The 14,888-nt window shown below is 42.8% G+C and overlaps 1 protein-coding gene across 2 annotated transcripts in view; it reads left to right on the top strand.

Moving 5' to 3' along the window:
* Positions 1 to 14,888, top strand: part of FLT3 (fms related receptor tyrosine kinase 3) — a 77,662-nt gene that overhangs the window by 35,812 nt on the left and 26,962 nt on the right. The window contains exons 9-16 of one of the 2 annotated variants that reach the window (XM_023738494.1): positions 4,562 to 4,665; positions 6,715 to 6,823; positions 7,097 to 7,275; positions 8,790 to 8,896; positions 8,981 to 9,113; positions 9,203 to 9,307; positions 12,967 to 13,047; positions 14,374 to 14,484. In XM_023738494.1, coding sequence (XP_023594262.1) covers positions 4,562 to 4,665; positions 6,715 to 6,823; positions 7,097 to 7,275; positions 8,790 to 8,896; positions 8,981 to 9,113; positions 9,203 to 9,307; positions 12,967 to 13,047; positions 14,374 to 14,484 — 929 coding nt within the window. The remainder of the gene's footprint in view (positions 1 to 4,561; positions 4,666 to 6,714; positions 6,824 to 7,096; positions 7,276 to 8,789; positions 8,897 to 8,980; positions 9,114 to 9,202; positions 9,308 to 12,966; positions 13,048 to 14,373; positions 14,485 to 14,888) is intronic. The other variant, XM_004384142.2, reaches the window with a different exon arrangement.

Raw genomic sequence — 14,888 nt, 5'->3', positions numbered from 1 at the left:
GCCCAAGAGACAGAAAGGGCCACATAAACCAGAGACTTCATCAGCCTGAGACCAGAAGAACTAGATGGCGCCCGGCTACTACTAATGAACTTCCTGACAGGGAACACAACAGAGGGTCACTGATGGAGCAGTAGAACGATGGGGTGCAGAACTCAAATTCTAGTAAGAAGACCAGACTTAATGGTCTGACTGAGACTGGAGGAGCCCCAGAAGGCATGGCCCCGGACTCTCTATCAGCCCAGAACTAAAACAATTTCCGAGGCCAACTCTTCAGATAGGGATTGGACTGGACTGTGGGACATAAAGTGATACTCGTGAAGAGTATGCCTCTTAGTCAAGCAGATACAAGACATCAAAGGGGCAGCTTCTGTCCAGAGGTGAGATGAGAAGGCAGAGAGAGTTAGGAGCTGGTTGAATGTTCATGGGGAATCAGGGGCAGAAAGGAGGAGTGTGCCGTCACAGAATGGGGTGAGCAATTAGTCTCATAACAATGTATGTGTAAAGATTTTGTATAGGAGACTAACTTGAAATGTAAACTTCATTTAATTACAACAATAAAAAAAAAGAAAAAAAAGAACTACTGGACTTAATTAGCCTAATAATGATAGTCTAGCACGTGTATTAAAGGAGCTCTAGTGGAGCTCTGGTGGTTAATCACTCAGTTGCTAACCAAAAGGTCTGTGGTTCGAACCTACCAGCTGCTCCATGGGAGAAAGATGTGGCAGTCTGCTTCTGTAAAGATTACAGCTTTGGAAACCTTGTGGGGTAGGTCTACTTCGTCTTATAGGATCTCTATGAGTCGGGATCGACTCGACAGCAATGGGTTATATCAATATTAGTCTGTTTCTGGACAAATTAATTTGCTTTATTACAGTCTTAATGGGAGCTAGTATACTATGTAGGCTTTTCGTTTCTGCAGGTGAGTGAAACTTCCCAAAGTCAATATCAGCCTGTCATTAGCTTAGCCCTAATCCCATACACAAGGAGTCCTGGTGGTGCACTGGTTAAGTGCTCAGCTGCTAACCTTAAAGGTTGGCAGTTCGAACACACCAACCTCTCCAAGGCAGAAAGATGTGGCAGTCCGCTTCTGTAAAGATTACAGCCTTGGAAACCGTATGGGGCAGTTCTACTCTATCCTCTAGGATGACTGTGAGTTGGGATCAATTTGATGGCAACTGGTTTTAGCACATATGTTTGTTTTGTGCTTTATACTTTATATGAAAATGCTTTTTTATTTTAAAAACGCTCCTCCAACAACCATATGAGGTAAGTACTGTTATTTTATCTTCATTTCACATATGGGGAAACTGAGGCACGGAGAGGTTATGTAACTTGCCCAACGTTGCACCACTAGGAAACGGCAGAGTTAGGATTCCAGAGGAGGCAGTTTGGTTCCAAAATCTGTGTTTTTAACGATCTGACTCTACTGCCTCTAGACACCAGTTCATTTCAAAAACTTGAGATTCTCAAACCTGGCGTGTAAGAGAACAAAATATAAGCAAACTCTTTGGCTATTCAAACAAAAGCCTGCCTCCTCATGAGCTGGGCCAGGCTTCGCTCGTCAGTTTTTAATGGGTATATTCCCCTAGACTTATCAGCTCCCGTGAAATGAAATAAAACAAGAGCATGGTATTATATAGAGTAATATAAAATCATCAGCCTGCCCCTGCCCGCACTATCTTTATCTAACTCAGAACAGAAATTCAAACAGATCAGATTCAACTTCAGCCGGGCTCTGCTCGCTGGCCCCAGCAAATCTGCAGTCTGAGGGAGATAGGATCATCCCTGCTTCCTGATCGGGTGTCTTTTAGGGCTGTGCAAAGCCACCTCAGTCCCGTCAGTTCTGCGCTCCCTCATTTCAGAAGCTCTCAGCTTCCCCAGTACACGCTGTATTATTCTCTGCATTCTGATCTGCTTTTGATAATCCCTTACCCTTTGAATAAAGCATTCTTTATTTATGGTAAAATTACTCCCCGAGCCACTGGAAAGAGGCTGCCCCTTCTCAACTCCTCCCCTCTGGGCACTAAATGGAAAGTAAAAATGACCTGCATTTTGAGGAGAAAACCCTTTTCATAGTTGTAATGAGAATACATCTTCTTAGCCACCAAGATATTATTTCACTGTAAACTCAGATTTCCTGATCTCACTTCTGAGGCCAGCTGGCCAATTTTAGAAAAACCCTGAGGGAAAGATGAAGCTTTGAATCTCCCCGACACCCAATTGGTGATTCCCCTTGAAATTCCCAGAGGAGGTTCAGCCACACAGTAGTTGCTCTTGCTGGGGTTAACAGTCATAAACAGGGTCAAGAAATTCCCCTTTTTCCTTCTTGTCAACCAAGCAAATTAAAAAAACAAAACAAAACAAAACAAAAAGCACTTGTTAAACACTCTGCTTCTAACTGCCTGAAACTTCTGGTAGGTTAGAGACATGACCCCTCCCATCATTGTGTTGTTAATGTTAGATACCGTTGAGTCGATTTTCGACTCATATCGCCCCCTTGTGACAGAGTAGAACTGCCCCCATAGGGTTTCTAAGGAGCAGCTGGTGAATTCAAACTGCTGACCTTTTGGTTAGCAGCCATAGTACAGGGGAAAGACCTGACAATCTGCTCCCGTAAAGATTACAGCCAAGAAAACCCTATGGGGCAGTTCTACTCTGTCACATGGGGTTGCTATGAGTCAGAATCGACTTGATGGCACCTAACAACAACATCATCATTGTACTTATTACACTGTACTGTAACTACTTATTAATTGTCCATCGTCACCGCCAATCTATAAATTCTGTGAGAACACAGGCCTATTTATAGAAGTCACTGTTGTAGCCCTTCTTCCTCGCACAAACAGGCCTTACCATTGACAGTTGAATGAATGAATGAATTCTTGGATTACTAAAACAACTGCCTCCAGACTTGCCTCTAACAAATTTTTTCTACTAGCGTTAAACTAATATAAAATACTGCTTTCATCATATTTCTCTTCTGCTCAGGAATCTACAACATCTTTCTACTGCCTTCTCCATCAGATCTAAATAATGAGGCTTATTTTACCAGGTCCTTGGTCGGTTGGCCCCACCCTACCCTTCAGCCTTCTTTCTACTACATCCCAACCTGCACCTCGGCTCCAGTCCTGAAGGCCTCACCATTTCTCTTCATGGGGCCCTAGGAATTCCAGTCTCCATGTGTTAAGTCATGCTGTTGTCTGCTCCTCCCATTGATACCAACTCATCCTCAAAAATCCAGCTCAAGTCCTCCTTCTTCCATGAAGCCTCCTCAACTTTTCTCACCTACACTGATCTCTGCCTTCTCTGATCTTCTACTGACCTTCAGTTTAATGCTTTAGTGATTCCATTCATGGAGGTTTTGTCCACCCACCTGGATTATAATATCTTTGAGGACAGAAGCCATATTTTATAGGTGTTTTGCATCCTACATAGCTCCTAGCTTAGGGACGACTTCATTCCTTCACTCCAGTTCCTCCTGTTTACCTTTCAACTCTGTCCATCCATAACCTTTTTTTTTTTTTTTTTACTTCACGTAGGCTGTATTAAATACCTTCCGAACAAATCTTAACTTTCTTATTCTGTTTTAAGGGAATATTTTTTTCTTTTTCTCCAGTTTTATTACTTTGAGTGCACTAAATCATACTCAACAGCTCCTTGCTGCCCTGTTGTTGTTAGTGGTTGTTGAGTCATTTCCAACTCATGGCAACCTTACGTACAACAGGACAAAACATCACCTGGTCCTGTGACATCTTCATGATGGTTAGTATGCTTGCTCCATTGTTGCAGCTATTGTATGGTGTCTTCCAACCTAAGGGGGCTCATCTTCCTTGCTCCCCTACCTCTCCTATAGTATCCAGCATACTACCGCAATCTCTAGCATCCCAGATGCCTGATAGGCATGGAGGATAGCCCCTAATATCAAATTATCCATGTTGGGATGTGTAGAATGGTCGATGAGCACTCCGAGTAGGTACGAGAGCCTGCTGAGACTATGCAAAGAATTCTGGAGAAGCTCAGTGGATTTGAGCTCTCATCACTGTGAACTGCTATGAAAGTCCAGGGTTGGCCATAGGTCCTGCCTTGGACCAACATCAGACAACCAGCCTTTCAGGAAGCAGGGCATTTATGGGCTCCTCTACCTCCAGAGGGTCTTCCATATTTCTGGAAAGAGTCAAGAATGTATAGAACAGTAGGGGCAGAAACCTCCTTATTTCTCTGAGGATCCCTGGCCTAGATCAGTGCTTCTCAAACATTAATGGGCATAGGAATCACATGGAGGTAATCTTAAATGCAGCTTCTGAGTCAGTAAGTTTGGGGTGGGACCTGCAATTTTGCATTTCTAACAAGTTCCCAGATACCCCTGATGTGGGTGCTGCCTGCCCAGGGACCACGCTTTGAGTAGCAGCCATTGGTCTAGAATACAGACACCTCCTTGTTCCCTGAACTTCAGGGAGTGGGTCAGTGTCTCAAGAAAGACTCCTCCCATGCACACTGTCACTCATTTTAGCATCTCCTGCAAGCATCTGGCTAAGTCTGTCTTTAATTCTTTTTCAAACAGCGTATCTAAGTTTTGCAACCATAGACACCAGCCAGGAGAATATATATTCCATGCAGAAAATGATGATGCCCAGTTCACAAAAATGTTTACGCTGAATATAAGAAGTAAGTAAAATTGTCAAAAATTTTAAGTTTATAACTCCTTAATGCTTTATTAACCATAATCAGAAAGAGCTAAACAATGGCTTAGAAGGGATGCTACAAAACTGTTTTTAAATGCTTATGTGTTTTGAAATTTTACTCATACCCACTGGTTTGGGTTACATACATCTCTTTCTGTTTTTATCCCCGGAAGCTGAAAGACTTATTGCGTATCTGCTCGGAATATGCTTTAGTATTGTGACTTTCTTGACTTCTAGTCCTTTGAAAGGTCATGTTAAGGAAAGGCTGAAAGTCATATTACCTTCCATTTGTTTGTTTTTAATAATTTAAAGTGTTTTTGACCTATAAAGATACGAGAGAACGTTTTGTTGAACCTTTTGCAGATAGCTTCTCCTGAGGCTAAGAATCATGCTGCGGTGCACAGATTGCTATGGGTCTGCACCTCAGCTCTAGAGAGGGCAGCCTAGCAGTGGAAAAGTAGCGTTCAACAGCTTGGTGTTAGGGCTGCCTGTGATGATCTTATTGCCCAGGGAGAAGGGGGAAAGACAGCATAACCAGAGGAATAATGAGAGAGGACTGGAGGCATGCTGAACAGAGCCAGCACCCTGCCAGAAGCACAGTCTACCATGGGGGAATGGGCAGCCTATCCTAGAAGCCAATTTTGAAATCATTCCGAAGAGTACCAGACTACATGAGCTCATTTTAAAAAATTATTTTTGTGTTAGATTGTTGTTAGGTGCCATCGAGTCATTTCCAGCTCATAGGGACAACTGTGCACAACAGAACGAAACACTGCCCCGTCCTCCACCATCCTTACAATCGTTGCCGTGTTTGATACCATTGTTGCAGCCACTGTGTCACTCCGTCTCATCGAGGGTCTTCCTCTTTTTCACTGACCCTCTACCAAGAGTCTTAGTTATCTACTTCTGCTATAACAGAAATACCACAAGTGGGTGGCTTTGACAAACAGAAATTTATTTTCTCACAGTTTAGGAGGCTAGAAGTCCGAATTCAGGGTGCCAGCTCTAGGGGAAGGCTTTCTCTCTTTGGTGGCTCTGGAGGCAGTCTCTTCTGAGCTTCTGCCCCTAGGCTGTCTTCATGTGGCTTGGCATGTGTCTTCCCCCATCTCTGCTTCCTACTCTGCCTAATCACCTTGATTTATTTCTCAAAGGTGATCAGTTTAAGACACATCCTACATTGATATGGCCTCATTAACATAATAAAGAAAACCCTATTCCCATATGGGATTACATCCACAAGTATAGGGGTAGGGAATTACAACACGTATTTTGGGGGGACACCATTCAATCCATAACACCAAGCATGATGTCCTCCAAGGACTGGTCCCTCCTGATAACGTGTCCAAAGTGAGACAAAGTCTCGCCATCCTTGCTTCTAAGGAGCATTCTGGCTGTACTTCTTCCAAGAACAGAAATTATTTTAGTGTAGTAGAAATATATATAACAACACCCAGGGACTCTAAGAAATCCAAAGTAGGTGTCTTATCCATTAGAGAGTAAATTGCAGTCAGAACCAGGATGCCCTAGTCTCTTGTTGGACTGACAGAACCCTCTGCCCTCTCTGTGTACCTTTTTGGTGCTTTCTCAATCAGTTTTTCATATGGTCAGCTGTGCCTACATGTGAACCCAGCACAGGAAGGGGAGCACCCCCACCCCCCAAAAAATTTATCAATTCAACATTTTTTACAAGTACCATTCAGTGACATTGATCATGTTCAACATGTTGTGCAAACATCACCACTATCCATTTCCAAATTTGTCCACCACCATTAACAGAAGCTCAGAGCCCCCTAAGTAAGGCTCCCCTTTCTCCCTTCCCTCTCGTCCCTGTTAACCACTAGTAAGTTTTTGTCTCTCTGCGCTTGCCTAGTCTAGATACAGTATTTCATATAAGTGGGATCGTGCAATCTTTGTCCCTTTATGTCTGACTTATTTCACTCAGCCTCACATTTTCAAGCCTCATCCGTTGTGCAGCATGTATCAGGACTTCATTTCTCTTACCTGAGCTTATTGTACATGTTCTTCTTTGCAGGGAGGCCTCAAGTACTGACTGAGACATCAACGAGTCAGGCCTCTTGTTCCTCTGATGGATACCCATTACCATCTTGGACCTGGAAGAAGTGCTCAGAGAAGTCTCCCAAGTAATATGAACATTGACTTCTCTTGTAATGGAAGGACCTAATGGTCATACTCTCTCTGACATAGTGACTGTTTCTCATGAGTACAGTTTAAGAAAAAATGATGACATCTTTACGATGCTTTCCTTCTGAATCAGCCATCATTCTCAATGGTCATAGATTGTTTCTGATAACTTATAATCGATGAATCTCTTATTAGAGCTTGCTACAGAAACCCTGGCTTCCACCCCGATGATGCCCACCTAGCTAACTTCTCTGTCTTCCATGTCTTTGCAGCTGCACAGAAGAAATCACAGAAGGAATTTGGACTAAAAAGGCTCGCAGACAAGTGTTTGGACAATGGATATCAAGTAGTACCCTCAACATCAGTGAAGCAGTCAAAGGTTTCCGGGTCAAGTGCTGTGCATACAATTCCATAGGCTCGTCTTGTGAAACAATCCTTTTAAACTCACCAGGTATCCAACAATTGCCATTGTACTACAGCACCGTCAGGAATTTCCCACTGACAAGTTAGTCCCTGATGCTGCCTTACATTGGGGGAATTTCCCAAGAGAATGTAGGTTCAGTGTAGGAGGAAAGAAGGCTTTTGAGACAAGCAAGAATCCCCACTGACATAAGCTGTTTTGTAGTTCACAGTGAAGCTCTGCTTACGCTATTATGATCATGAGTTGTAGTCACGTAGGTAGAACCATGAGCTCTCAGCATCATGAACATCAACTGAAAGGTGAAATCCTAGAGAAACAGAGTCGGTGATTTGGACCTCCATCATGTTCCCTTTTGGCTAACGTCCTTCATTTGCCATTAACCTGCTGTCCTATAATTTTTAATTTATTTTTTTAACATTCTCCCAAATTAAACGATTCTAAAACTTAGATGCCTACACTCACAGTTTAGAATTGCTAGCCGCCCCCCAAACTAACTTCTCCACATTCACGTATCTTCATAGAGGGAACACAAACCTCTTTTTTATCTAACTTGTACATCCTGTGAGTTTAAGTAGATGCCATTCTTAGAACCCTAATGAATGATTTTTTATTGAAATAAAATTTTAATAGACTTTTAGTGCAGTTTTAGGTTTACAGAAACATTGTGCAGAAATTTCTGTAGCGATTTCCCATATACTATTCCCCCCTCCCATGACATTGCTTCTCTTCTTAGGAACTTCTTGCATTCCTGTGGTACATTTGTTACAGTTGATGGACCGATATTGATACATTATTATTAATTAAAGTCCACAGCTTACATTAGGATTCACTCTCTGTGTTGTACAGTCCTAAGGGTTTTGACAAATGCATAATATCATGGCCCCACCACTACCATATCATCCAGAATAGTTTCACTGCCCTTAAATCCCCTGCGTTCCACCTATTCATCCCTCCTTCCCCTCAACCCCTGCAACCATTAATCTTTTTGTTGTCTCTGTGTCCTAAGGAGCCCTGGTGGCACAGTGGTTAAAGCACCCACCAGCTGCTCTGCGGGAGAAAGATGTGGCAGTCTGCGTCCATAAAGATTACAGCCTTGGAAACCATATGGGGCAGTTCTACTCTGTCCTATAGGGTTGCTATGAGTCGGAATCAACTTGACGGCAGTGGATTTGGTTTTTCTTTTTCTTTCTTTTTTTTTAATAGGTTGTCTTTTCCAGAATGTCATGTAATTGGAATCGTACAGGACTTAGCCTTTTCAGACTGGCTTCGTTCACTTAGCAATATGCATTTAAGCTTCCTAAATGGTTTTTTAAAAATGTGTTCAGAAACACTGAAAACTTTCTGGGGAGGAAATCGGTTTTCAATTTGTCCTTTATGTGAACATTACCTGGTTTTCTATGTGGAGTAGCGTATATGTAGAGGGCTTGTAAGGACTGAAAATAACGGTTACTCAAACGGGGTGGGAGAAGTTATAATGAGCCATTCTACTATTTGTAATACAAACAGGACTTCATATTCACTGCTCGGTGGCACTCTTGTTGCAGGCCCCTTCCCTTTCATTCAAGAGAACATCTCATTCTACGCAACAATTGGACTTTGTCTTCCCTTCATTGCGGTTTTAACTATGCTACTTTATCACAAGTACAAAAAGGTAAAAGCAAAGGTCAAATTCATCCTTGCTTCCTGTTTTGCAGATTTGCCTGTTCGTAACGGATTCCTTCTTTCATCCCTGCAGCAATTTAGGTATGAAAGCCAGCTGCAAATGGTACAGGTGACTGGCTCATTGGATAATGAGTACTTCTACATTGATTTCAGAGAATCTGAGTATGATCTCAAATGGGAGTTTCCAAGAGAAAATTTAGAATTTGGTAAGAACTGACTGTTGGAAATGTTTCCGTGGTAATTCCTTCCTGTTGGGAAATTCTTCAAATGCACTCACTCATTGTTTATCTTGCAGGGAAGGTGCTAGGATCGGGTGCTTTTGGAAAAGTGATGAATGCAACAGCTTATGGAATTAGTAAAACAGGAGTCTCAATCCAGGTTGCAGTCAAAATGCTGAAAGGTACAGTAAAGGGGAATGTATCAACAATGATGCACAAAGAGGCACAGTCTCCCACTCACACCTTCTCCCCATTTTCCATCATTTTTTAAAAATAAAATGTATTGTGTTTTTGGTAAAGGTTTACACAGCAGTTGAGGTTCCCATTCAACACTTTCTACACAAGTTGTTTGGTGACATTGGCACCATTCTTCACAATGTGTAAACGTTCACTTGATTTCCATTCTGGTTGTTCCATTTCCATTAATCTAGTTTCCCTGCCCTCTTACATTCTCATCTTTGTTGTAAAGTAATTGTTGACTGTCTCATATAAGTGATTTTTTGTAAAGGAGCACCGTCCTTATGAGTGATATTCATTATTTTTTGAGCCAATTTGTTATTTAGCTACAAGGTGACATCAGAGATTAATTTCGGTTCAAGATTTGAAGAGTATCTCAGGGCAGTAGTCTCCTGGAGTCCTCAAGTCTCAACCAGTCCAGTAGGTCTGTTTTTTTATTGTTCTTTAGGAATTTGAGGTTTTGATCCACATTTTTGTCCCATTCTATCAGGGTCCATCTGTTGTGGCCCTGATTAGAACAATTGGTAGTGGTAACTGGGCACCATCTAGTTCTTCTGGTCTCAGGGGTAGTTGAGGTTGTAGTTCGTGTAGACTGTGTCCTGCAGACTAGTTTTTTCTTTGAGTCTTTGGTTTTCCATACTTTTTTATGGTTATTGCCAGCCATGCGTCCAGGTTGAAGTTAGTGTCAACCAAGTCATGAATACAATAAAGCTCTAGTACACACCCCCTCTTCTTCCTCTTCTCTGTTTAGTTTCTATTCACTTCAGTTGGAGGATGTAGTTGCTGTAGGCAGATGTTCTTTCTTACATTGTTGACATATACTTGTTGTTGTGTGCCATCAGTTGATTTTGACTCATAGTGACCCCATGTGATAGAGTAGAACTGCCCTATAAGGTTTCCTAGGCTGTAATCTTTACGGGAGCAGATCGCCAGGTCTTTTCTCCTACAGAGTGGCTGGTGGGTTCTAACCACCAGCCATTTGGTTAACAGCTGAGCGCTTAACCACTGTGCCACCAGGGCTTCTAGGCTCTGGGTAGAGGCATAAATTAAAGCTCTCTGTATCCTCTCTTCCTGTTCTTTGCTCCATCCACCCCAATCTGCCATCTGCCCGCCCTCTTCGCTCCACCAACTGCCTCTTGCTAAGGTGATCAGTGACCAAAGTGATCACCATTGGGTGAACTAAGTCCAGTGGGCATTTTTCAGTCCTCACGTTGCTTATTTTTCAGCATAAATTAACACTGTTGACTATTAGCTCCATTCGAAAACATTTTCTTCTTTTGATTTCCATGTTGCCATATTCTTCTAGGCTTCCTCCTACCTTCCTGACTGCTTTTCAGTCCTTTGCTGGCTCATTGTTTTCTACCCAGCTTTTTACGTGGAGTGCCTGCAGACTTACTCCTGTGCTTCCTTCCCTTTTCACCTTATATGCTCACCACAGGCAATGTTGACCATGCCCATTCACTCACCATATTTCATCCTATGAACCAATGATTCTCATGACGATGTCTTCCTCCAGAGCTTCATGTTCATATGTCCAAATGCTTGGATGTCTGAAAAATCCCTTTAATTCATATTATCTAAGCTCCCAAAACCTAGCCCCCCAGCAATGTTGCTTCTCTCAGTGATTGGTGACTAGCACCAATGAACAGCCACATTCTATATATTTGCACAAACCACAAACCTAATAATCATTCTTGAAACTGCTCTCCTTCTAATACCACTGTATCTAAAGTTATTCCTATTGGTTTTCTTCCTTGGTGTCTCTTGAATTCTTCCTCTTCTATCTCCATTACCTGTTGCCGTTGAGTAGATTCCAACTCACAGTGACCCTATAGGACAGAGTAGAACTGCCCCATAGGGTTTCTAAGGCTATAATATTTATGGAAACAGACTGCCACATCTTCTTCCACAGAGCAGCTAGTGGTTTTGAACCACAGACCTTTCCGTTAGCATCTGAGTGCTTTGACCACTGTGCCCCCAGGGCTCCTCTCTCCCTCCATCAGTACTACTCTAGTCCAAGCCGTTCTGTCCTCATCTCTTGCAGTAGCCTCCCAAGAAGGGACCCTATAGTCACTCTTATCTCCTTCTATATTCTCTACGTTGTTGTGTGTCGTCAAGTTGATTCCGACTCTTAGCGACCCTATATGACAGAGGAGAACTGCCGCGTAGGGTTTCCTAGGCTGGAATCCTTATGGGAGCGGGTTGCCAGATCTTTCCTCCCACGGAGTGGCTGGTGGGTTCAAATTGCTGACTTTTGGTTAGCAGCCAAGTCCTTAACCATTGTACCACTAGAAAGTCTCTATACTGAAGCCCAAGTGGTGGTTATGTTACCGAACGCAATGGGTTCGCCGCTTGCACTCGAGCAACTAAGAGTCAAGCGGATTTAAAGCAAGGCATAGTTTATTATTCATGGCCAGTAAGAAGAGGACGGGGGTCCTCCCCGAAAGCACTCTTTCTCCGAACAAAGGGCTGGGAGTGCAGTTTTATACCACATGGGAAAGGGGAAGTCATACATATCCATTAACTTCATATATTTTCAAAAAGGAGTCAGGGTAGAATTCTGGCACAGAAGTGGCTGATGCACTTCTCACTTCCGAAACAGGCTCAGTTACCGCTCAATGATGTGTGTCCAGTGATTTTGGTTCCTAGGCAACACTTATGGGCTGTGGCCATCTGATGCTCAACCTGGTCTCTTACCGCGCATGCCCAGGATTCTAGTTCTAATTGGCTGATCTGAAAGGCGGCTACAAGCGGACAGATTAGGAGGAAGCAAACACCTTTTGCACCATTCTTCTTCTAGACAAGATTTTCAACCGATGTAACTTGTCCTTTGAGGCCTTTTCTGTCCCTAGCCGGTCTCAGTTATGAAATGCAAAGCAGATCATATCATTTTCCTACTTAAAATTTCCAGCAGTTTCAATCACTCGGAAAATGGTCTACTCAGCCCTGCATGAATTATCCACTGCTTACCTTTCTCTTTCCACTCTCAGCTGTCAGCACACTGGCCTTCTTTCAGTTCCTCCAGAGCACCCTGCTCCCTCCCACCCCTGGGCCTTTGTACAGGCTAGTCCTTCTGTTTAGCCTTTCCTCTTCACTTAGGTCCCTCCCATTCCTCCTTCAGAGCTAAGCTTAAATACCATTTCCTCAGGGAAGCCATCTCTGACACCACCGATGAGCACAAGTCCCTTGCCATATGTTTCCTAGCTCCCTGTAGACTTTTTTCATAGAATTGGTCACAATTATGATTACATAGTTGTTTAGTTATTCAGTTAATGTCTTATCCGTCTCATTAGTCTGTAAGCCTCCTGAGGGTGAGATCCATGTCTGTTTTGCCATGCTCTCTTCATTCTCAACTTTTGCCCATTCTGTTACTTTGGTCTGGAATGTTCTTCTCTACCCCCCCTCAACCCCCACTGTGAATTCATCTGGCTAATTCTTATTATTCTTCAGGATTCAGCTTAGACAGCTGGTGCTTCTTTTCCCACCCCTCCCAAAGCTAAGTTAAATGTCCCTCTTGTGTGACCCCACAGTACCCCTACATTCATTTGCCACATTGCATTTTTTGCACTATATTGTAATTTATTTACTTATCACCCTTTTCCAGGAGGTTCTAAGCTCCAGGAAGACAGAGCTGTGTCTGGTTTATCATTCATTCCTCACTGCTTAGCACATTGCCTCATACACAGTAAGCTCTCAATAAATACTTGTTAAATGGATGAATGAAAGGTGTAATGGTATGTGAAAGTGCATTGAAAAGGTTAAACACACCATAAAATATAAACTATTATTTCTTACCATGAGGAAGAGAAAGTGGACAGTTGAAATCCACACATCCCTATAAAGTTTGAAGCAGCTGAAGGCATTATGTAGTAGTGGGTCATGGTGTACACAGTGAAGTAATCCACTCCCATCCAAACCAAGATCTTGCAACTAAGGGTACTCTTAGGAGCTCACAAAAGTCAAAATAGATGACATCAACACTCTGGAAAAGCCACGCTAAGGACCAGGATATCTTCCAGGATAAAATAATGGGTCTGAGAAATCTAATCAGTCTTGATTGAGTGGAAAGAAAAGTTATTTTGTCAGAAAGAATATGGTAACACAGAGGTGAGTGCCTGGAGCCTGCAGAGGTAGGTCCAAGGAGCCTTATCTCTGGGGCTTCAGTGCCACCCTGGGGCAGGGGTGCCTGAGCTGTCATATCAGCCTCCATCACGTGAGCCCTTGAAGTTCATCAGTAACTAACCAGCTGACATTGGGTAAACTCCGACTCCTGGGGACCCCATGTGTTTCAGAGTAGAACTGTGTTCCATAGGGTTTTTAATGGCTGATTTTTCGGAAGTAGATCACCAGGCCTTTCTTCCAAGGCATCTCTGGGTGGACTCTAACCACCAACCTTTCAGTTAGCAGCCACGTGCTGAATCATTTGTACCACCCGGGGGCTCTTTACCAGTAACTACCCTCATGCTGGGATTCTAAGCAAGATGATGAATACAGTTTGCCAGGCTATCTAGATTTTTCTCCAGGGAGATAATACACTTACCAACCAGTACATTCTAGGCTGCTCAGCAACTATACTTCTCATTATCAATGACTGAGTCTCTTGAAAACTTGGTTTGTGAGAGTCAGTTCTCTTCAGACCCCTCCACACTGGACTCACTGAGAAAGGTAAGGTTCCAGACTACAGAGCTGAGGGCCACAGCTGGGGCTGTGAGGCATTGCCTGAACAGCTAGCCACCCACCCTCACTGACATTCCTATCTTGTCTCTCTGTTACTACAGCAAATCCAAGAGTCAAAAAAAAAAAAAAAAGTATTTTTCTCTTTAGCGTATCAGTTAACTTCTACTATGGAGGAAGTTCATGATTTTTTTTTAATGTCTCCGTTTCTCTTATCACTTTGCATCTAGATAAATAATACATATCCGCTCTGAACTAAGGAATGATTTGATTTATTCAACAACATAAAATTGCTGTTTTACTTGCATTTCACATGTATGTGCTCTTCAATTCACAGAAAAGGCAGACAGTTCTGAAAAAGAGGCTCTCATGTCAGAACTCAAAATGATGACTCACCTTGGAAGCCATGAGAATATTGTGAATCTGTTGGGAGCATGTACACTGTCAGGTAATCCATTGCCACTAAAAACACCGATCAAAGGTATTGTAGCCCAAAGATAAAGAGGACATTTGTTCTCGTTTTTTCTCCTCAGTCACAGTGGGCCCTCAAACCCAAGTGGAATTAGACATTGAGTGCTCTCTCTCTCTGTTGCATGCTTTCTCTCTCTGTATATGTATACGTGTATATATGTACATCTGTACACGTATATGGAGCCCTGGTGGAGGAGTGGATAAGCTCTTGGCTGCTAACAAAAAGGTTGGCAGTTCAAATCCACCAGCTGCTCCTTGGAAACCCTATCGGGGCAGTTCTACTCTGTCCTACACAGTCTCTATGAGTTGGAATTGACCCGACGGCAAAGGGTTTGGGTTTTTTGTTTTTTTTTTTAATACTTTATATATGTATATAAGGAG

Source organism: Trichechus manatus, unplaced genomic scaffold (genome assembly GCF_000243295.1).
Source record: "Trichechus manatus latirostris isolate Lorelei unplaced genomic scaffold, TriManLat1.0 scaffold00118, whole genome shotgun sequence".
Lineage (NCBI taxonomy): Eukaryota > Metazoa > Chordata > Mammalia > Sirenia > Trichechidae > Trichechus > Trichechus manatus.
Note: the sequence above shows the minus strand (reverse complement) of the source record. Positions and strands in the feature narration are given on the sequence as shown.